Source organism: Pogoniulus pusillus, chromosome 24 (genome assembly GCF_015220805.1).
Source record: "Pogoniulus pusillus isolate bPogPus1 chromosome 24, bPogPus1.pri, whole genome shotgun sequence".
NCBI lineage: Eukaryota > Metazoa > Chordata > Aves > Piciformes > Lybiidae > Pogoniulus > Pogoniulus pusillus.
The window spans coordinates 4,176,299-4,193,363 of NC_087287.1; the positions used below are offsets into that span (position 1 = coordinate 4,176,299).

Genomic DNA, 17,065 nt, shown 5'->3' on the forward strand with positions numbered 1-17,065 from the left:
GCTGAGTCTGTCCTTGGAAGGGACAAGGAGGGCTGGAGGAGCTGAGCCTGCCCTGGGAAGGGACAAGGAGGGCAGACAGGGCTGAAGGAGCTGAGCCTGTCCTGGGAAGGGACAAGGAGGGCAGGCAGAGCTGGAGGAGCTGAGTCTGTCCTTGGAAGGGACAAGGAGGGCAGGCAGGACTGGAGGCAACCAGGCTGGTTTTGTGTGGGCTGGGGGAGCTGAGTCTGTCCTGGGAAGGGACAAGGAGGGCAGGCAGAGCAGGGAGCAGCCCCTACCCTATTCACCACCCCACTGCAAGAGGGCAGCCTGTGTTGGGCAGGGAGCTGGGGAGGGTGACCCCAACCCCCCTGGAGTTGCAGCAGGCAGTCGGTTGAGAGGAGCCTGCTGTGCTTGCAGCATCTGGAGAAAGAATAACAAACCCCCGCGGGGCTGGGGCTGCTGGGGAGCACAGCAGGGAGGGAAGGGACTCACCAGCTGCCTTTTTTTTTGGGGGTGGGGGGGAGGGAGGGCTCCCCCATATCCAGAGGGAAGGTGTCTGCCACCACTCCCAGCTTTTTTGGCAGGGCACACAGCGTGCTGGCTGCTGGTAAATGATTGCCAGGCTGACCAACCCAGCCAGGACTGGGGGTTGGCACTAAACAGGTTGGTGCTAGGTTTGAATCCAAACAGGTGCTGGGGACTGGTGTGTGCTGGTGGCCATCCTGCTCCTGCTCCTGCCCGCGTTCGGTGCCCGCCGCAGCTGCGGGGCCAGGTGAGGCTGAGAGGTTGTGGCTCCACCCCTGGGTTGCTTTTTCCTTCTTGCCCAAGCTCCTGACCTCCCTGGGGAGGGGGCTGGAGAATCATAGGATGGGTCAGGGTTGGAAGGGAGCACAAGGAGCAGCCAGTTCCAACCCCCCTGCCATGCCCAGGGACACCCTACCCTAGAGCAGGCTGCACACAGCCTCAGCCAGCCTGGCCTTAAACACCTCCAGCCATGGGGAAGTACAGTTCAGTGCTAGCCAGATCCCCCAGCTGGGCTCAGGGTGATGCACCCTGAGATGTGATGCACCCAAGATGGAGAAGAGAAGAATTAGAGGGGATTTGATGTTTCTAAGCATCTGAGGGCTGCCAGGAGGAGGGGGACAGGCTCTGCTCACTGGGGTAGCAGAAGGAGCAGTGGATGGAAGCTGCAGCACAGGAGGCTCCACCTCAACACAAGGGGGAACTTCTGTACTGTGAGGGTCCCAGAGCCCTGGCACAGGCTGCCCAGAGAGGTTGTGGAGTCTCCTTCTCTGGAGCCTTCCCAGCCCTGCCTGGATGTGTTCCTGTGTGCCCTGAGCTGGATGGTGTGGTCCTGCTCTGGCAGGGGGGGTTGGACTCGATGATCTCCTTCCAACCCCTAATATCCTGTGAGCCTGTGATGTGTTTCCACCCCTAAGGGTGGCGCTGGGGTGGCAGGGCCAGGGAGGATGGTGGCTTTGGGGTGGTGCCGCGGCGGTGCCCGGACTTTGCTCCGTGCCTTGAATGCACAGTGAGGGGGAGCGGGGCCAAAAGGCAGCTGTGGAGTGAAACCGGGACAAGCCCTGCAGATTCGGCTGGGTTTGGGCTCCCAGGGCAGGTTGGCTGAGCCCAAGGTTACCTTTCACCCCTGCATTTCTGCTCCCCTGGCTGTCCAGCCAAGGCAAACATGAGCTCAGAGCTGAGGTATTTGCCGCAGCCGAGCTCTGCCCACCTTTTTTTTTGCCCACGTTTTGGAGGTGGGCACAGAGGTGAGCACCAGAGGGGGCCCCAGCAACTCGTGAGGAAAGGTTTCAGCAAGCCCTACAGTTCCTGGTTTCACGTCTCTCACACCATGGCTCCAAACCCTTCCTTGCTGGAGGTTGGGACTCTTGGAGCCCTCCCTTGGATTACTGAAGCAGACAAAGCAAAAGGAGCAAGAAATGAGCTTTGAGCTGAGGTCAGGCTCTGCCAGCTTGGGCCAGCTGGGGCTGGGGTAGGCTGGGGAAAATGGTTTGGGGCTCTGTGGATGGAAGACCTGAACGTTTCCTACACATGGTGTATAAGACCTGTTTAACTTCTTTGTCAGGGACAGGGACGGTGGCTCTGAGGTGCACCCTCAGTGATCTGCTGATGGCACCAAGCTGCGTGGTGCAAGGAACTCACCTGAGGGCAGGGTTGGCATCAGAAGGATGTTCACAAGCTTGAGAAGCAGCCAGTGCCAACTGCATGAGGTTCAACAAGTCCCAGAGCAAGGTCCTGCAGCTGGGTCGGGTCAATCGCAGGCACAGATCCAGGCTGGGTGCAGAGTGGGTTGGGAACAGTCCTGAAGGAAAAGCCTTGGGGGTGTTGGGTGCTGAGCAGCTCCCCAGGAGCCAGCAGTGCCCTCCTGCAGCCCAGCAGGCAGCTGTGTGCTGGGCTGCAGACAGAGCAGTGTGGGCAGCAGGGCAGGAGAGGGCATCCTGCCCCTTGGCTCTGCTCTGCTCAGACCTCACCTCCAGCTCTGCTGTCCCCAGCAGAAGGAGGGCACAGAGCTGCTGGAGTGAGGCCAGAGCAGGCCACAGAGATGCTGCAAGGGCTGGAGCAGCTCTGCTGTGAGCACAGGCTGAGGCAGCTGGGGGTGTGCAGCCTGCAGAGGAGAAGGCTCCAGGGGCACCTGAGAGCTGCTGCCAGAGCCTGAAGGGATCCTGCAGGAAGGCTGCAGAGAGACTTCTGCTGAGGCTGTCTGGAGCCAGGCCAAGGGGCAATGGTTTGGAGCTGAGGCAGAAGTTGTTGAGTGTGAGGGTGGTGAGAGCCTGGCACAGGCTGCCCAGGGAGGCTGTGGCTGCCTCCTGCCTGGAGGTGTTTAGGGCCAGGCTGGATGAGTGCTTGAGCAACCAGGTCTGGCTGAGAGGTGTCCCTCAGGGCTTGGAGCAGATGATCTGTGCCCTCCCTTCCAACCTGAGCTACTCTGTGGTTCTATGAAGGCCAGGCTGGATGAAGCCTTGAGCAGCCTGATCTAGTGGAAGGTGTCCCTGCCCATGGCAGGGGGTTGTAACCTCAAGGTCTTCAGGACCCTTTCCAACTCAAACCATTCTATGATTCCTCCAGCTGGGGCTTTCAGCCAAAGCTGATGGTTGACAAAGCAGGATTACAGGGGTAGAGAAGGTGCATCTTGGTCTGCAGGCTGTCTGCAAGCCCCAGAAGCCCAAAGCTTTGGGTTCCTCACAGCCTCTGCTGCGTTGGTTACAATCCTCTACTTTATTTTTAAGACTCACAGTTGCTGAGCTGCTGGAAGAGACAGGAGCTGCTGTCTCTGGGCTGTGAGGATCAGGCAGAAATAACCACAAGTGGGAATCTGCCTGGAGCCCAGGGGCTGGGCAGAGCCTTCCCCAGCAGCTCAGGCTTCCCCCTGTGCTTTCATACCTCAACCCCCTCCCAAACCCCACCTATGGTCAGGGTTTTGTGCAGGTAGAGGCTTTGTTTGAGGTTAAGACAGGCATTGTCTGCAGCTCCTCTGGACACTGGTCAAAGATGTTGAGGTGCTGGAAGGTGTCCACAGGAGGGCAACAAAGCTGGGGAGGGGCCTGGAGCAGAGCCCTGTGAGGAGAGGCTGAGGGAGCTGGGGGTGTGCAGCCTGCAGCAGAGGAGGCTCAGGGCAGAGCTCATTGCTGCCTGCAGCTGCCTGCAGGGAGGCTGTAGCCAGGTGGGGTTGGGCTCTGCTGCCAGGCAGCCAGCAGCAGAAGAAGGGGACACAGCCTGAAGCTGTGCCAGGGCAGGTCTAGGCTGGATGTTGTTAGGAAGTTGTTGTCAGAGAGAGTGATTGGCATTGGAATGGGCTGCCCAGGGAGGTGGTGGAGTGGCCGTGGCTGGAGGTGTTGCAGCCAAGCCTGGCTGGGGCACTTAGTGCCATGGTCTGGTTGGTTGGGCAGGGCTGGGTGCTAGGTTGGGCTGGCTGAGCTTGGAGCTCTCTTCCAGCCTGGTTGATTCTGTGATTCTCGGGATGGGAGCATGGTTTCCTCTCTCCCCGCATGCAGCCTGCCCTGCGATGCCCCAGCGCGCCTGAGCCCCGCCAGACGCAGGGATGGAGCTGAAGGTCTGGGTGGATGGCATCCAGAGGGTCGTCTGCGGCGTCTCGGAGCAAACCACCTGCCAAGAAGTGGTCATCGCCTTGGCACGCGCCATGGGTGAGTCCCATCCCCTTCTGCTGCGGGCGAAGGCATCTGCAGGCGCCTCCTGGCAAGAGGAGACCCTGGGGGTGGGCAGGGAGGGGTCCTGCTCTGGGATGGGGGTGTGGGGAGGATGTTGCCAGTCGCTGACCGTGAGGGCAGGCAGCCTCAGCAGGCAGCTGCCGGCCGCGGCTTGCCCCCAATCTATGGAGGTCCCTTCCAGCCCTTAGCGTGGTGTGGGCTGAGGTGCTGCTCTGCACCCTGCAGGTCAGACCGGCCGCTACGTGCTGGTGCAGAAGCTGCGGGAGAAGGAGCGGCAGCTGCTGCCGCTGGAGTGCCCCCTGGAGTCGCTGGCCAAGTGCGGGCAGTATGCCAACGACGTCCACTTCGTCCTGCGGCGCACCGGCCCCAGCGTGGTGGAGCGACCCTCCTCGGAGGGTACCCCCCAGGCCCCTGAGAGGACGTTCATCCGGGCCAGCCTGCCCATCAAGCCCAGGCTTGCCGGCGTGGATATGCCCCGTTCCCGGGAGCCCAGAAAATCCATGACCTTCAACTTGGGCCCTACGGGCTCTGCCGAGCTGCTGGCCGTGAACCGCTGGAGGCACCAAACCCGGGAAGGGTTGGACTTGGAGGGCGGTGGCGTCCTGCAGCCCTCCAAGGAAGAGCTGTTCAGGAGGGTGCTGAGGCAGCAGGAGCAGCTGCACTCCTTGGAGGCCCACGGGGACACCCTGGAGATGGACCTGCGGCTGTGGGAGCGCGACCGAGTGGCCAGCCAGGAGGACGAGATCCTCTACCTGGAGCACCTGGTGAGGAGGAACGAGTCGGAGCTGGGCGAGGAGGAGTTCTGGCAGAGCGAGCTGCAGCTGGAGCAGGAGTGCGAGCGGGAGCGGCAGGAGCGGGTCCGCAGCCTGCGGGCCAGCCTGGAGGAGTACACCCAGAGGATCCGCGAGCTGAGCGCCCGCACCCAAGCCCTGCAGGAGGAGATCCAGTGGGAGATGGCCGAGAGGGCCAAGAGGGGGAAGGAGACCCCTGCGCCCAGCCCCACGGAGCTGGAGGATATAGCTGCCAAGATGAAAAGGGACCTGGAGGCCAAGGTTAAGCAGGGCACCCAGCTGGAGAGCAACTTGGCCAGCGTGGAGAAGGCCCTGGAGGAAGCAGAAAGGAACCTGCAGGTAGGTAGGACCGGGCTGAGCAGCCCCCGTGGGGTGGGTCGGACGTTTGGGATGGGACGGGACCAGCTTCCTAGCAGTCTGGAGCTGATGGGTTGAGTGGGGTTGGTCGTGTCCCACGGTCAGCGTGAGCACTGCGGCAGTAAGTGCCGTTGGAGGCACAGCAGCACTCGTCCCCAGCCAGCAGAGGGTCACAATCCCATCGCTCTCCACGCAGCCTGCGGCCGGGCAGGGGTTTTCTGCTGGCTGGTGCAGGTGGAGCACAGCATCCCCTCGGAGCCAGTGGTCCACGCGTGGGGTCAGTGGCGTTGGTGCAGGGCTCAGCGTCACCCGAGATAAAAGGAGCCGTGGGGGTGGATAGTGTAGGGCCACTCGGTGCCTGCGCAAGCCGGACGGGGAACCTGGTGTGGTGGGGACTGATGGCAGCTGTGAGCCTGGCCCCCACGCACACCCCGGCTCACCTCTCCTGGCCTCTCCAGCATGGTGAAGTCCCGGTGCTGCGTGGTGCCCACCCCACACCCAGCAGGCCCCCCTGAGCGGAGCGAAAGGGCACAGCTTTTGGCCGGGCAGGCAATGGGAGCTGCCATGCTTCCAGCTCCTCCGCTGCCGCAGCTCACGGCCAGCGCCTCCCGGCCGCTATCCGCCGCCTGCTCGCTCCCTCTGCTGGGGAGACGCAGCAAACAGGGCTGGCCCCGCGGCCGGCGCTCCCTCGTCCCCGCCTTCCACCGACTCTTCGTCTCCTCCCCATCGCCGGTGCTCCCTCGTCCCCCCCTTCCGGCGCTCCCTTCTCCCCTCCGCCGGCGCTCCCTCGTCCTCCCCACCGCCGGTCCCTCGACCCTCCCCGTCCGGCGGCGCTCCCTCGTCCCCCCACCGCCACCCTTCGGAGAGGAGCAGCCGAGCCGCGGTCCCTCCGAGGTCCCCATCCCCATCTCTAGCAGGGTGAGCCCAGGCTAAGGGAGCAGCGCTAGGGGTGAGTGCCAGCTAGTTGCTGGGGGGACGCCATGAGGCTCAGCCTGTCGTCGTCATGTCCCCCTCCCCACCCTCCCCGGTGTGTATTTTGCAGGCCCAGAGCCAGGAGCTGGAGGAGTTAAATAAGGAGCTGAGGCAGTGTAATTTGCAGCAGTTCATTCAGCAGACCGGGGCCACGGTGACCGTCCTGCAGGCTAGGTCTGAGGAGGATGCCCAGCCAGAGCCTGGCCCACGCGAGCTGCCAGCCTGCAGGAGAAATGGAGGTCAGCATGCTCCGTGGGACCCCTGCCCGCCCCCTGCCTCCCCTCCACGGGCCTCAGTACCCCCTCCATGGGGGTCACCCCCAAAACCAGCCAGTTGTTGCCTGGCGTGCAGAGGTTAGGCAGCAGGGGTGGAGGTTGGGTGCTGGCACCCAGGCCCTCACCACAGGCTCACAGGATGTCAGGGGTTGGAAGGGACCCAAATTGATCATCGAGTCCACTCCCTCTGCCAGAGCAGGACCATACAACCTAGCTCAGGGCACACAGGAACACATCCAGACAGGCCTGGAAAGGCTCCAGAGAAACCTCTCTGGGCAGCCTGTGCCAGGGCTCTGGGACCCTTACAGGAAAGAAGTTCCCCCTTGTGTTGAGCTGGAGCCTCCTGTGCTACAGCTTCCATCCACTGCTCCTTGTCCTATCCCAGGCAGCAGTGAGCAGAGGCTGTCCCCCCCATCCCACCTTGGCCTCTGGAGTGTGCCACCCCCCAGGCTTCTTCCTCCTGCTCCTCTTCCCAAGGGAAGCCTGGGGGTTGCTTGTAGTGGTGCTCAGGGGTCAGAGTCTGTGTTGCTGCTTCAGGGCTCAGACTGGCTGCAGGGAGCTTTCCCTCATAGCACAGCCCAGTGCCAGCAAAAAGCAGGTGGCCAATGACCAGCATCAGCCCCGGGGGGCTGCGGGCTGGCAGGGGTGGGCTCTGTGTTTGGCAAGCGTGGTGCCATCACACCCTCCCAGGGCTGAGAGGTGGTGGGGTGGGGTCTGTCATGAGTGGGCCAGGGGAAGACAGGGACCCATTTCCCTCCAGAGCAGCTGGGGAGGGTGCTGAGGCTGCCCTGCTGCTGCGGCCGTGCCCGCAGAGCCCTGCCTGAGCCAGGCCTTCCTCTCTGTCCCGTAGGTTTTCCTCCCAGCTCCGGCACCGACTCACCACCCCGGGCCAGCACCAAGCAGCTCCTCGGCCATCCCAGGACCCTGCCAGAGCCCCTGGTGCCCAACCTGAACCCTGAGGGTATGTACAGCTATGGGACCCTGGCACTGGAAGCAAGGAGAGGCTTCCACTGCCCGCAGCAGGCTGCGGGGAGCGAGCGGGCAGCTGGAGCTATTTATAGAGGCCATTAGTGAGAGCAGAGCTGGCACCACGGCAGCCCCCCTGCCACTGCCAGCTGCTGCCAGCTGCTGGTCTTGCTCTGCCCAGCTGGGAGCTGCAGGGGATAGAATCACAGACTCAGACAGGGCTGGAAGGGACCACAAGGAGCAGCCAGTTCCAACCCCTCTGCTGTGGGCAGGGACACCCTACCCTAGATCAGGAAGAGTAGAGGGGGAGAATCACCTCCCTGGCTCTGCTGGCCACACTTCTGCTGCACAGAGAGTGAGGGTGAGGAGACACTGGCACAGCTTGCCCAGGGAGGCTGTGGAGCACAGAGAGTGAGGGTGAGGAGACACTGGCACAGCTTGCCCAGGGAGGCTGTGGAGCACAGAGAGTGAGGGTGAGGAGACACTGGCACAGCTTGCCCAGGGAGGCTGTGGAGCACAGAGAGTGAGGGTGAGGAGACACTGGCACAGCTTGCCCAGGGAGGCTGTGGAGCACAGAGAGTGAGGGTGAGGAGACACTGGCACAGCTTGCCCAGGGAGGCTGAGGAGCACAGAGAGTGAGGGTGAGGAGACGATGGCACAGCTTGCCCAGGGAGGCTGTGGAGCACAGAGAGTGAGAGTGAGGAGACGATGGCACAGCTTGCCCAGGGAGGTTGTGGAGCACAGAGAGTGAGGGTGAGGAGACACTGGCACAGCTTGCCCAGGGAGGCTGTGGAGCACAGAGAGTGAGGGTGAGGAGACACTGGCACAGCTTGCCCAGGGAGGCTGTGGAGCACAGAGAGTGAGGGTGAGGAGACGCTGGCACAGCTTGCCCAGGGAGGCTGTGGAGCACAGAGAGTGAGGGTGAGGAGACGCTGGCACAGCTTGCCCAGGGAGGCTGTGGAGCACAGAGTGAGGGTGAGAAGAGACTGGCACAGCTTGCCCAGGGAGGCTGTGGAGCACAGAATATGATCATAGATCACATTCTGTGATTCTGTGCTCCACAACCTCCCTGGAGATGTTGAAGCCCAGGCTGGATGAGCCACCCTGAGCTCATGGGAGGTGTCCCTGCCTATGGCAGGAATGATTGGCACTGGCTAACCTTTGAGATCCTTTCCAACCCAACCCATCCTATGAATCCATCAATCTCTAGACCCCCACGGGGTTGTTTTGTCTTCTCTTGCAGTTGTACCAAGCAGGCAGAGCATCTGGAGGTAGAAGGGCTCAGCGCAGCGGAGGAGCGGCGGTCGCCTTGCAAGTCTTAACTGTACAAACAAACCACATACAAGATAGAGATATATATAGAGAGAGATAAGATATATATATATATATATAATTATTTTTTACTGCTTTATATCCATGGATGGATGTGGACAGAGTCTTTTTTTTACTGGAGAAATCAAACCAGCCCCCAAAATGAGCAACCTTCGACCCTCTCCTGCTGCAACCTCCTCCTTCTATTTTTCTAAGCGCTTTCGCTACTCACAGCAGCTCTTTGGTGGCTCTCACCTGGTGGAAACCTCCTCAGAAGACCACTTGGAAGATGCCCTCCCTCTGAAGCCAGGATGGAGTAAGCTGAGAGGTCTTAGAGCACCTTGCTGGAGGATGTGGGGACTCTCAGACCCTCCAGCACTGCCAGCACAGGAGCAGCTTGGGACAACTTTCTGCCCACCTCTTGGTTTTTTTAATCCCCCTTAAGAAACTTGGAGTAGAACCTCCACTTCTCCACTCTGCCATGGACCAGGGAGCAGGGAGCAGGAGCTTGGTGGTTTTCTTCTATCCCCTGAAGTTTTCAGCTTGTTTTGAAGAGGAAGAAGCAGCAGCAGCAGCCCTTGCCCGGAGGTGACACCAGACGGTGAACACTTGGCTGCTGCTTCACTCTGTGGCCAGTAGTTGCTCTTGGTTGTTCTTCTCGCTGGTCTTAGTGGGTTGCCTGGGTTTTTTTAACTACAAAAGCAGAGTGGTTTGGGGAAGGAGATGACTGTGCCCAAGCAGAGGGGGTGCCACGGAACACTGCCATTGCCCATCCGGATGGAACCCTCTGTGCCGCGCCTCTGCTTCCCAATAAATCTCTGGGAAAGGATTTGAGCTGAGTGAGTCTCAGAGTGCTGCTGTAGCCCTGGGTGAGTTGTCCCCACCAGCTGCTGGTGGCCAGTGTCCAAGGGGCAGGCCCAAGCTGTTTGCCTGCCCCTCCACCTGCATTTAGATCATAGAATCAGTCAGGGCTGGAAGGGAGCACAAGGAGCAGCCAGTTCCAAACCCCCCTGCCATGCCCAGGGACACCCTACCCTAGAGCAGGCTGCACACAGCCTCAGCCAGCCTGGCCTCAAACACCTCCAGCCTTGGGGCCTCAACCACCTCCCTGGGCAACCCAGTCCAGCCTCTCACCACTCTTCTGCTCAACAACCTCCTCCTCATGGCCAGGCTTGAATCTTCCCCACCTCCAGCTTTGCTCCATTCCCCCAGTCCTGGCACTTCCTGACAGCCTCAAAAGTCCCTCCCCAGATTTCTTGTAGCTCCCTTCAGATCCTGGCAGGCCACAAGAAGGTCACCTGGGAGCCTCCTCTGCTCCAGCCTGCACAGCCCCAACTCCTTCAGTCTGTGCTTACAGCAGAGCTGCTGCAGTCTCTCAGCATCCTCCTGGCCCTGCTCTGGACACTCTCCAGCATCTCCACAGCCCTCTTGTCCCAGGGGCTCCAGAGCTGGATGCAGGACTCCAGGTGGGGTCTCAGCAGAGCACAGCAGAGGGGGAGAATCCCCTCCCTGGCCCTGCTGGCCACACTTCTGCTGCTGCAGCCCAGGCTCTGCTTGGCCATTTCCCTGCCATCTCTTTGCCAAATGAAAGCTGTTAAATATGTTACAGCCAAAAGCAGCTTCCCCACGCTGCTGCTCTGCTGCTGCTGCTGCTGCTGCTGGATGGGTTGGGATTTTTCCTCCTCCTCAATTCACAAAGTGCTTTCCCACCAGTGAGCATCTCCAGCCAGAGGTTGGCCATCTCCTGGATGAAACATGGCAGCACTTTAATAATGCACAGCAGCAGCTCGGAGCATCTCAGGACAAGAGGCGAGCGGAGGGGATGGTGCTGGGCTGCAGAGCAGAGCGCAACGAGAGCAGGGTGGGAGAGAAACAGATGATGGAGGGGGATTGGGGGAGAGGACAGTGAGGGCATCTTCAGCTGGATGGGGATTGGGGGAGAGGACAGTGAGAGCATCTTCAGCTGGATGGGGATTGGGGGAGAGGACAGTGAGGGCATCTTCAGCTGGATGGGGATTGGGGGAGAGGACAGTGAGGGCATCTTCAGCTGGAGGGGGATTGGGGGAGAGGACAGTGAGGGCATCTTCAGCTGGATGGGGATTGGGGGAGAGGACTGTGAGGGCATCTTCAGCTGGAGGGGGATTGGGGGAGAGGACTGTGAGGGCATCTTCAGCTGGATGGGGACTGGGGGGAGAGGACTGTGAGGGCATCTTCAGCTGGATGGGGATTGGGGGAGAGGACAGTGAGGGCATCTTCAGCTGGAGGGGGACTGGGGGGAGAGGACAGTGAGGGCATCTTCAGCTGGAGGGGGACTGGGGGAGAGGACAGTGAGGGCATCTTCAGCTGGATGGGGATTGGGGGAGAGGACAGTGAGGGCATCTTCAGCTGGAGGGGGATTGGGGGAGAGGACAGTGAGGGCATCTTCAGCTGGAGGGGGATTGGGGGGAGAGGAGACTGAGTGAGGGCATCTTCAGCTGGAGGGGGATTGGGGGGGTGCTTATAAAGCAGCAACAAGGTTTGAAAAGGTAATAAATGAGTTTAATTAACTCCTCTCCCCCCACTCCACCCCTTTGCTGGGCTCCCCAGTTCAAGAGGGACAGAGAATTGTTGGAGAGAGAGCCCAGGGGAGGCTGCAAAGCTGCTGAGGGGCCTGGAGCAGCTCTGTGAAGAGCAAAGGCTGAGAGCCCTGGGGCTGAGAGCCTGCAGAAGAGCAGCCCCCTCCAGGCTGGGGAGGTGGTGGGGGGGTGGGGGTGGGGAGAGAGGAGTTAATTAAACTCATTCATTATCTCCTGACCCCCACCCATGCTTGACCTATATTCCTGCCCCCACATTATTTAACTCAGGCTCAATACCTGCCCTGCTTTTATCTCCTCTAAAGGCTGTGTCAATAACACATTTCTGCCATTGAATATTTTATTGATGGCTTTTTGCTTTTCTCCCTCCCCTCCCCCCCACCCTCTCCCTTTCCCCTCCCCTCTTTCCTTATTCCCATTTTGGGAGCCAGCCTGATTGTTCCTAATTAAAATTTGATGCCCTGGGAGAAGCTTTTTTTTTCCCCCTGCTGTGGCAAGGGTGGGGAGAGGGGGGAATGATGCTGGCCCTCTTCTAGGCCACTCTGGCTTTGTTTTCAGCTCACTGTTGGGGTTTTGCCCTTAAAATGATATCTAGAGGGGAGGGAATGTGTAGGAGAGAGGCAGAGATCCATACATAGTGGCTGGGAATGGGCTGCCCAGGGAGGTGGTGGAGTGGCTGTGGCTGGAGGTGTTGAAGCCAAGCCTGGCTGGGGCACTTAGTGCCATGGTCTGGTTGGTTGGGCAGGGCTGGGTGCTAGGTTGGACTGGCTGAGCTTGGAGCTCTCTTCCAACCTGCTTGGTTCTATGATTCTGTGCTTCTGTGACATAGTTTAGTGTTGACCTGGGACATAGTTTAGTGTTGACCTGGTTGGACTCAATGATCTTAGAAGCATAGAGGGGTTGGAGTTGAAAGGAAGCTTAAAAGCTCATCCAGTTCCAACCCCCTGCCATGGGCAGGGACACCTTCCCCCTAGCCCAGGTTGCTCAAGACCTCATCCAGCCTGGCCTTGAACACCTCCAGGGAAGAGGGCAAGGTCGTCTGATCCAATGTTCAGCCTTGGCATCCTCTGCAGCCAGGGGCCCTGCCCGTGCCAGCCCCATTTCCCAGGCAGGGAACAGCTGCAGACACTTGAACACACCCAGCTCACAGCTGTGAACCTCTGCAAGATCCTCAGGGTTTGGGAATTCATATTTTTTGTTCCCAACCCCCTGAATTTCCTCCCAAGTGCCAGAGGGGTTTGCACTGCTGCCCAGCCCCAGGCTTTGGCAAGCAGCAATCCCAGCAGAGGCTGCAGCAGCGGTTACTAAGGGAAGGTGTGAAGGGCTGGGAGGAGATCTGCTCCCCAGGCCACCACCGAGGCTCTGCTGCCTGCTGATGGCTCCTCCAAGGGTCGAGCAAGGGACTCAGAGTCCCTGGCACAGAGGGCACTGGCAGCAAGTTTGCTGATGGCACCAAGCTGGGTGGAGTGGCTGCCACAGCAGGAGGCTGCTCTGCCATTCAGCCAGACCTGGACAGGCTGAGAGCTGGGCAGGGAGAAGTGGAATGGATTCAACAAGGGCAGGGGGAGAGTCTGGCACCTGGGCAAGAGCAACCCCAGGGAGCAGCAGAGGTTGGGGACTGAGCTGCTGGAAGGCAGTGAAGGGAAAAAGGCCCTGGGGGTCCTGGTGGGTGGGAGGGTGACCATGAGCCAGCAATGAGCTCTGGGGACCAGGAGGGGCAGTGCCATTCTGGGCTGGATTAGAAGGGCTCTGGTTGGTAGGTTGAGAGAGGTTTTGCTGCCCCTCTGCTCTGCCCTGCTGAGGCCACATCTGCAGCACTGTGCCCAGTTCTGGGCCCCCAGTTCAAGAGGGACACAGAACTGCTTGAGAGAGTCCAGCACAGAGCCACAGAGAAGCTGAAGGGAATGGAACAGCTCTGTTAGGAGCAGAGCCTGAGGGAGCTGGGGCTGGGAGCTTGGAGAGCAGGAGCTGAGAGGTGACCTCAGCAGTGGTTATCAAGATGTGCAGGTGAGTGCCAGGAGGCTGCAGCCAGGCTCTGCTGGGGGATGCCCAATGCCAGCACAAGGGGCAGTGGTGGAAGCTGAGACATAGGAAGCTGCATGGAAACATGAGGAGGAATTTTTTCCCTGTGAGGGTGCCAGAAGCCTGGCACAGGCTGCCCAGGGGGGTTGTGGAGTCTCCCTCTCTGGAGAGATTCAAGCCCTGCCTGGATGTGTGATCTGTTCTGGATTATCCTGCTCTGGCAGGGGAGGGTTGGACTGGAGGAGCTTTGGAGGTGCCTTCCATCCACTGACATGCTGTGATTCTATGTCTGTTCACTGTTCAATTAGGGGCAGTGGTCACATCCTGCTCTGGCAGGGGAGGGTTGGACTGGAGGAGCTTTGGAGGTGCCTTCCATGCCCTGCCACGCTGTGAGCACTGCAGAGGGGGCAGAGGAGCTGCGCAGCAGGTGCAGGGCATCCTGCGCCGCTGCCCCTCGCCGAGGCTGGGGGTGGAGGCTGAGCTCACAGCTCCTTTGCCCTGGGGAAAATAAAAAAAGGAAAGGAGGAATGACAAAATCATGAAGCAGCAAAGGAGACTGGGAAATGGTCTTGTTTATGGCTGAGCAAGTTTGCCTCCCAATGGAACCTCCTGCCAGCAGACCTCTCTCTCTCCTTTTATATATATGTATGTATCTTTTTAAAGGATGCATTATGTAAGTCCCTGCTCACATTCAACTCACTGAGTTCCTCTTCAACAATTTATGATGTCCTCCTCTTCCTCTCATGGCTCCTCCAGTGAGGCTCTCAGCATGTAGGATCTACCCCCCAGCTGCCTCAGACCCTTCCGTGAGCGCTGCGGAAGCGCTGGGGCTGCTCCCTGCCAACAGCTGAAACCAGACAACAGAACCTTAGGGCAGCACACAGAGGCCCTGGCACGTGGAGTCCTCTAAGGGCACACCTCAGCCTCGCTTCAAATCCTTCCAGCAGTGAGAATTTGCAGCCCTGAAGGTCAAGGGCAGCCTGGGCTGCATCTGAAGCAGTGTGGGTAGAGAGGGTGAGAGAGGATCCTGCCCCTCTGCTTTGCTCTGGAGAGAGCTCACCTTAAGGGCTGCATCCAGCTCTGGAGCCCTCAACACAAGAAGGACATGAACCTGATGGAGAGAGTCCAGAGGAGGGCCAGGAAAATGATCAGGGGGCTGGAACACCTCTGCCACAAGGACAGGCTGAAGGAGCTTGGAGTGTTCAGCCTGCAGAAGAGAAGGTTCCAAGGAGACCTAATAGCAACCTGCCAGTACCTGAAGGGGCTACAAGAAGGATGGAGAGAGACTGTTTGCAAAGGCCTGCAGGGACAGCATGAGGGCAATGGCTGCAAACCAGAGCAGAGCAGAATGAGATTGGATGTGAGGAACAACTTCTTCAGCATTCCATAAACATCAGCTGTGAGCAAGAGCTTTTAGCACCCCTGTCACCAGGCTGAGCATCACCATCTGACTCTCTTTATCAGCTACTGAAACACAGAATGAAGGCACAGCTGAGCTCTGGTGAATTTCATAGAACCATAGAATAGGTCAGGTTGGAAGGGCCCTTAAAGCTCATCCAGTTCCAACCCTCTGCCACGGGCAGGGACACCTCCCACCAGCCCAGATTGCTCAAGATCCCATCCAGCCTGGCCTCAAATACCTCCAAGAAGGGAGCATCCACAACCTCCCTGGGCAACCTGTGCCAGTGTCTCCTCACCCTGCACTGTTAAGAATTCCCTTCCCATCTCTAGTGGGTCTTGGGCAGGGGTGAAGCCAGCAGCACTGTGGTTTCTGCTTGAGTCACAGGCAGGTCACACCCTGCTGCTGTCATTAAGCCATCCTCACTGGCCACAGAGGCAAAACAAGAGCTGGGAGGCACAGGGCACGCAGTAGCCATCAGCTATGCCACTGGGAAAGGCACAGCCTGCTTCTCCAGCCCTGGATGATGGTAAGAAGCACCCAAATACTGGTTTTGCACTCTTTATTGAAGGCTTCAGGTGACAGCACAGGAGGTTAGGTTTGAATCACACCACAGGAATGTTAAAAACAGGAATTGAGCTCGATGCCCCCTCCCTGCTCACTGGAGACAGACACAGAACAAGCAAACACCAAACAAACTTCACCTCAGCCCTTGCCTTTGCTCACTGGAGCTGCACAGGATGGGTCTGTAGCTAGCAGGAAGTCAGAAGCATCCATACCCACGGTGCTGCCGGTGGGAACTGGGACAGGGTCCTGCCAGGCAACCTGTGGAGCTGCTTCTGGCAGCAGCATCGCCAGGGGATGGGCATCCTGCAGCACTCAGGGCTCTGGCTTCAAGGAGAAACAGAGCAGCTTCATTCTCAGACACAGGCTGTCATGTTAGAGCAGGTTGGGTTAAAACAGGACCCAGGTTGGTCACCTGTGAAGCCGGGACACACACTCACACGGTGGGGCTTCAGGCTCAGCTCCACAAGACACACTCATACACAAGTGGCTTTTGCACCAGCTTCCCCCTCGCCCTGCTCTCCAGGTGGCTGCTACACCTGCTCAGGATCAGCAAAGGGAAGAGGCTGTAGGTGCAGGAAGGGAGGAGAGAAACCTTCCAGGACGGAGAAAGCTCCAAACTTGTGCTCTCCCAGCCATCAAAAAGGGTTCGTTTGGTTTCTGAAGGGGCATGGAAGCAGCTTTGTTCAATGCAGGTGGGTTTCATCTCTGTCCAGCGTCTCTGAGCACCCCGGGCTCACCCAGCCTGTGCAGGGCACTGAGGGAGCTGATTTCTCTTGTGGAAGAGCAGATGCTCCCCTGGGACCAGAGGGAGAAACAAATGAGCTCAAGCAGCAGAGATGGGGACAGGCAAAACTGCTCCGTGACAGACTTTAGACTGCTCTGCCTCCTGTGCAATTAACTACTTACTGACCACAGCACTGCCAGTTCCTCCAGATCGAGCCAGTGCAGTGGTCCAAGGCTACTCACAAGCAGCCCAAGAAGCAAGAGGGAGGCTACCTGAGCCCTTTTGGGGGATCTGAGTCCTTTCTGGGGGATCTCAGCAGGCTGCAGTGACTTCTGCCCGGTTATGAAGAGGTTAAAGCTGCTGCTGAACCTTCACCGTGCTTCCGAACAAGACTCCTCAACTACTCAGCTCCTTCACCGGCCCAAAAATCGCACGGGAGAACTTTGGAGGAGAAGCAGCCTCCTCTGTCACTTCCTCCGCCTCCAGTGACAGCCACCCTGGGCGGCTGGAGGAGTCCCTGCCCAGCTGCCTTCCTGCCCCTCGGGGCCATGAAGTCACAGAGTGCCCAGCGTGACAGCACAGCTCGATGCCAGCACTGCCCAGCCGGGTCTGGGGGGGACTGAGAGAGTCCTGGCAGAAGGAGCAGAAAGCAAGAAGCAAAGGCTGGGGTGTGGGGTTGAGAAGCAAAACAGGGAGGAAAAGGAAAAGTGAAGCTCGTTTCTACATCTCATTTTAACAGCCCAGAGGTGACTCATGCCGGGCAATACCGGGCACCGTCTCTGTCAGCACACTCTTGGCATCACCAACTCAGTTAGTCACTGACTGGGTATCAAGACGTCACCGGCTGGGGCGAAGCGTCTCGGCAACTTGGTCCAGAGTCCGTAAGAGCTCAGTGACTTTGGAGATGAGCAGAGAGGAGAGAGGCACTCACTGCATCCCTCC

The 17,065-nt window shown here is 59.2% G+C and overlaps 1 protein-coding gene across 2 annotated transcripts in view; it reads left to right on the plus strand.

Moving 5' to 3' along the window:
- Positions 1 to 9,672, plus strand: part of RASSF7 (Ras association domain family member 7) — a 46,714-nt gene extending 37,042 nt beyond the window's left edge. For both annotated transcript variants that reach the window (XM_064163117.1, XM_064163116.1), the window contains exons 2-6: positions 3,993 to 4,142; positions 4,392 to 5,296; positions 6,357 to 6,525; positions 7,412 to 7,522; positions 8,771 to 9,672. In XM_064163117.1, coding sequence (XP_064019187.1) covers positions 4,040 to 4,142; positions 4,392 to 5,296; positions 6,357 to 6,525; positions 7,412 to 7,522; positions 8,771 to 8,802 — 1,320 coding nt within the window. In that variant the 5' untranslated portion in view covers positions 3,993 to 4,039 and the 3' untranslated portion in view covers positions 8,803 to 9,672. The remainder of the gene's footprint in view (positions 1 to 3,992; positions 4,143 to 4,391; positions 5,297 to 6,356; positions 6,526 to 7,411; positions 7,523 to 8,770) is intronic.
- Positions 9,673 to 17,065: the final 7,393 nt, after the last annotated feature.